This window comes from Akebia trifoliata, chromosome 12 (assembly GCF_017979445.1).
Source record: "Akebia trifoliata isolate Shusen 1 chromosome 12, ASM1797944v1, whole genome shotgun sequence".
In the NCBI taxonomy this organism is placed as follows: Eukaryota; Viridiplantae; Streptophyta; class Magnoliopsida; order Ranunculales; family Lardizabalaceae; genus Akebia; species Akebia trifoliata.
The window spans coordinates 14,931,624-14,934,876 of NC_141386.1; the positions used below are offsets into that span (position 1 = coordinate 14,931,624).

Consider the following 3,253-nt stretch of genomic DNA (forward strand, 5'->3'; position numbering starts at 1 on the left):
GTTCCTGATTTTAATGCCGATCGTTGCACTTACAACACTATAGTGACTATTTATCTGATTTAGGATAACTGTTGACTATGAACCTAAGATACAGACCCTTTCACGGAGTATCAATACGTTCGACTACTCTAGATTGTTAATGATCATTGACTAGCTATCTTCATCTAAGCCTATCAGGCAAATATATGATTCTCTAAAACTTCTCTACATTTTTCACAAACTACTGTTACATCACATAATTCATCGATAAAGATAGAGAGGAACATCATAGATCTCAATTGTGATGTTACTCCCTTATGCATCCCATATTATATAAGAGTTTACTATCGCAACTATTCATCCTAGGATAATTCCTTAAGGCTTTCACAAACTCTTTAATAGGTCCACAAATAGTTATATATAGATATCATTTGTTTCGAAAACAAAATAAAATGAAACATAGAAATGTGTGGAATGGGCATTCGGTTTCCTACCATGTAACGATGTAACTCGTAAAAATAAAATAGTATACATCGCCTTGCTATAAAAGAATCGTAAATAAACATGCAATCATTGCCTTGGGATAATAGAAATTAAATTAACTTCTGGATATCCACTCGCTAACACACAAATAATGAGAGTTCACATTCTCGTTTAAGTAAAATTAAGGAAGTCGCATCTACGATGCGATCCTTTTTAATTTGAACCATTAAATCATTTTCTTTCTCAATTCCACCAAATCTTTGTATATTTTTTATAGAAATAAAAATAAAATTTTTAATTAATTTAAATATCAACACTCATTTTATAAAAGAATTTGAAGACAATGATCAGAAATGATCAAAGATAGTTTATATAGGTAATTTAGGATAAAACCATCGACGGTTAGTTAAAGTTATGAAAAACTAATGAAAATTTGGCTAAGTGTTGAAAATGTGATTTTTTTAAGTTCTTCAAATTAAAAAGGTATTTTTGGAGATGAAGGTCTTAAATAGGAGATTTAAGGTGGAGCATTGATCTTGTTGGTATAAATCTGGCACAAATGGCATTTTCGGACGTGCTGATAGTAGTCACTTTCCATTGTCGTCCAATAGTACCCCATCCTCATAATCTTCTTGGCTAGCATATAACCATAGGGTCCATAGACTCCCCCATATACAGTCTAAATTAGTCTTTTGGCTTCTGCTTCTACTACACACCGGAGTAGGACTTCATGATGTGATTTCTTGTACATAATACCATTGCTCAAAAAGAATAGTCCTGCCAATTTTTGAATAGTCCTTTGATTATTAGGCATTGCATTTGATGGGAGGGTTCGATCTTCGAGGTATGCCTTGATATCTGAGTACCATGGCTTTTCTTCAAGTTCTTCTATTTCAACAGGTAGATAATGGGCCAGCTCATCTTGAATCTCGATCTCGATAGGGTCGATGACTAGATCTTTTGAAATATTGATCATGAAAGCGAGCGTAACTAGTATATCTGCAAATTGATTTTTAGCTTTTGGCATGTATGTGAATGAAATCCTGTTGAAACTTAAACTTAATTCTTCGAGATACTCATGGTAAAGGATCAATTTCTGTTCTCGGGTCTTCCATTTTCCAATCGTCTGATAAACTACTAAGCTTGAATCTTCAAATACGTTGATTTCATTTACTTCGAGATCCAATGCTACTTTGAACCGTGTTATGCATGCTTCGTACTCTGCCTCATTGTTAGAACATTGGAATTTCAATCTGATGGCAATTGGCACGTGGGACCCATCCAGTTTGATCAAGACTGGCCCTATTTCATTTCTTTTCTAGTTCGCTGCTCCATCGAAGTACATTTTTCAGCCTGGTTCTTCGTTATCGTCCTCAACCTCAGTGAGTAATATGACTTCATTAGGAAAGTTCATTTTTAATGGTTCGTGATCAGGCAATGGGTGCTCGGCTAAGTTATTGACAATGACTTGTCCTTTGATGGCCTTTTGAGTGACATAGGTTATGTCAAACTCAAATAACAATAATTGCCATTTTGCTGTGCAACCTGTTAGCGCTAGTTTCTCGAAAAGGTACTTTAGGGGGTCCATTATAGCAATAAGTATAGTCAAGTAACTAAGCAAATAGTGACGTAGCCTTTGAGATGCCCAGACTAGTGCACAGTAAGTCTTTTTCAATCATTGAATATTTTGCTTCGTACTCGGTAAATTTCTTGTTGAGATAATAGATGGCCTATTCCTTCCATCCTGATTCATCGTGTTACCCTAACACACATCCCATTGACGTTTCTTGCACTTAGATGTACATAAGCAAAAGTCTCCCTAGTGTAGGAGGGACCAAGACTGGTGGATTGAGCATATATTGCTTGATCTTATCGAAAGCTTCTTGACAATCTTTGTTCCACTTCTTAGGCGTGTCCATTCTGAGTAGCTTGAAGATTGGCTCACAGATAGGTGTGAGTTGAGCAATTAAACGGCTAATATATTGTATTCTCCCCAAGAATGCCCGAACATTTCTTTCTGAAACAGGTGCCTTCATCTCGAGGATATACTTGGTTTTTGTTGGATTTATTTCAATACCTCTTCTGCTAACGATGAATCCCAATAGCTTGTCCGATGTTGCCCCGAATACACATTTTGCTAGGTTGAGTCTTAAACTGTATTTTCTTAGCCTATCAAACAACTTCTTAAGATTTACCAGATGACCCTCCTCTATGCCGGACTTAGCGATCATATCGTCTACGTAAACGTCCATTTCCTTATGGATCATATCGTGGAATAATGCGGTTATAGCTCGTTGGTAAATCGCCCCTACGTTCTTAAGCCCGAATGGCATGATTTTGTAATAGAAAGTGCCCCATGGTGTGATAAATGTAATCTTTTCCTAGTTTTTTTCTGCCATTATTATCTGGTTACAGTCTGAGAAGCCGTCCATGAATGAGAACATGTCGTGTCATGCTATACTATTGACTAAAGTGTCGATGTGTGGTAGTGAAAAATCATCCTTAGGACTGGCTTTGTTTAGGTCCCGGTGGTCAACATACATGTTCACATTTCCATCTTTCTTAAGTACTGGGACAACGTTAGCTAGTTACTCGGGGTACATAGAGACTGTGAGGAATCCTGCTTTAAACTGCTTCATGACCTCATCTTTGACCTTGAAGGTCCATTCTAGCTTCAGTCTTCTCAATTTTTATTTAATTGGCTTGCTTCCAAAAGCAATTGGTAGCTTGTGGATGACTAGATTTGTGTTTAACCCAGGCATATCCCTGTATGACCATGCAAAGACATCTT

At 36.7% G+C, this 3,253-nt stretch overlaps 1 protein-coding gene across 1 annotated transcript; it reads right to left on the reverse strand.

The window, feature by feature from the left end:
* Positions 1 to 1,141: 1,141 nt before the first annotated feature.
* Positions 1,142 to 2,714, reverse strand: LOC147388935 (uncharacterized). Its single transcript, XM_086419690.1, has 2 exons — positions 2,540 to 2,714; positions 1,142 to 1,683 (listed from the first exon to the last, which is right to left on the reverse strand). Exons 1-2 carry the CDS (start codon positions 2,712 to 2,714, stop codon positions 1,142 to 1,144), a joined length of 717 nt encoding a protein of 238 aa, XP_086275816.1.
* Between the last annotated feature and the right edge of the window lie 539 nt (positions 2,715 to 3,253).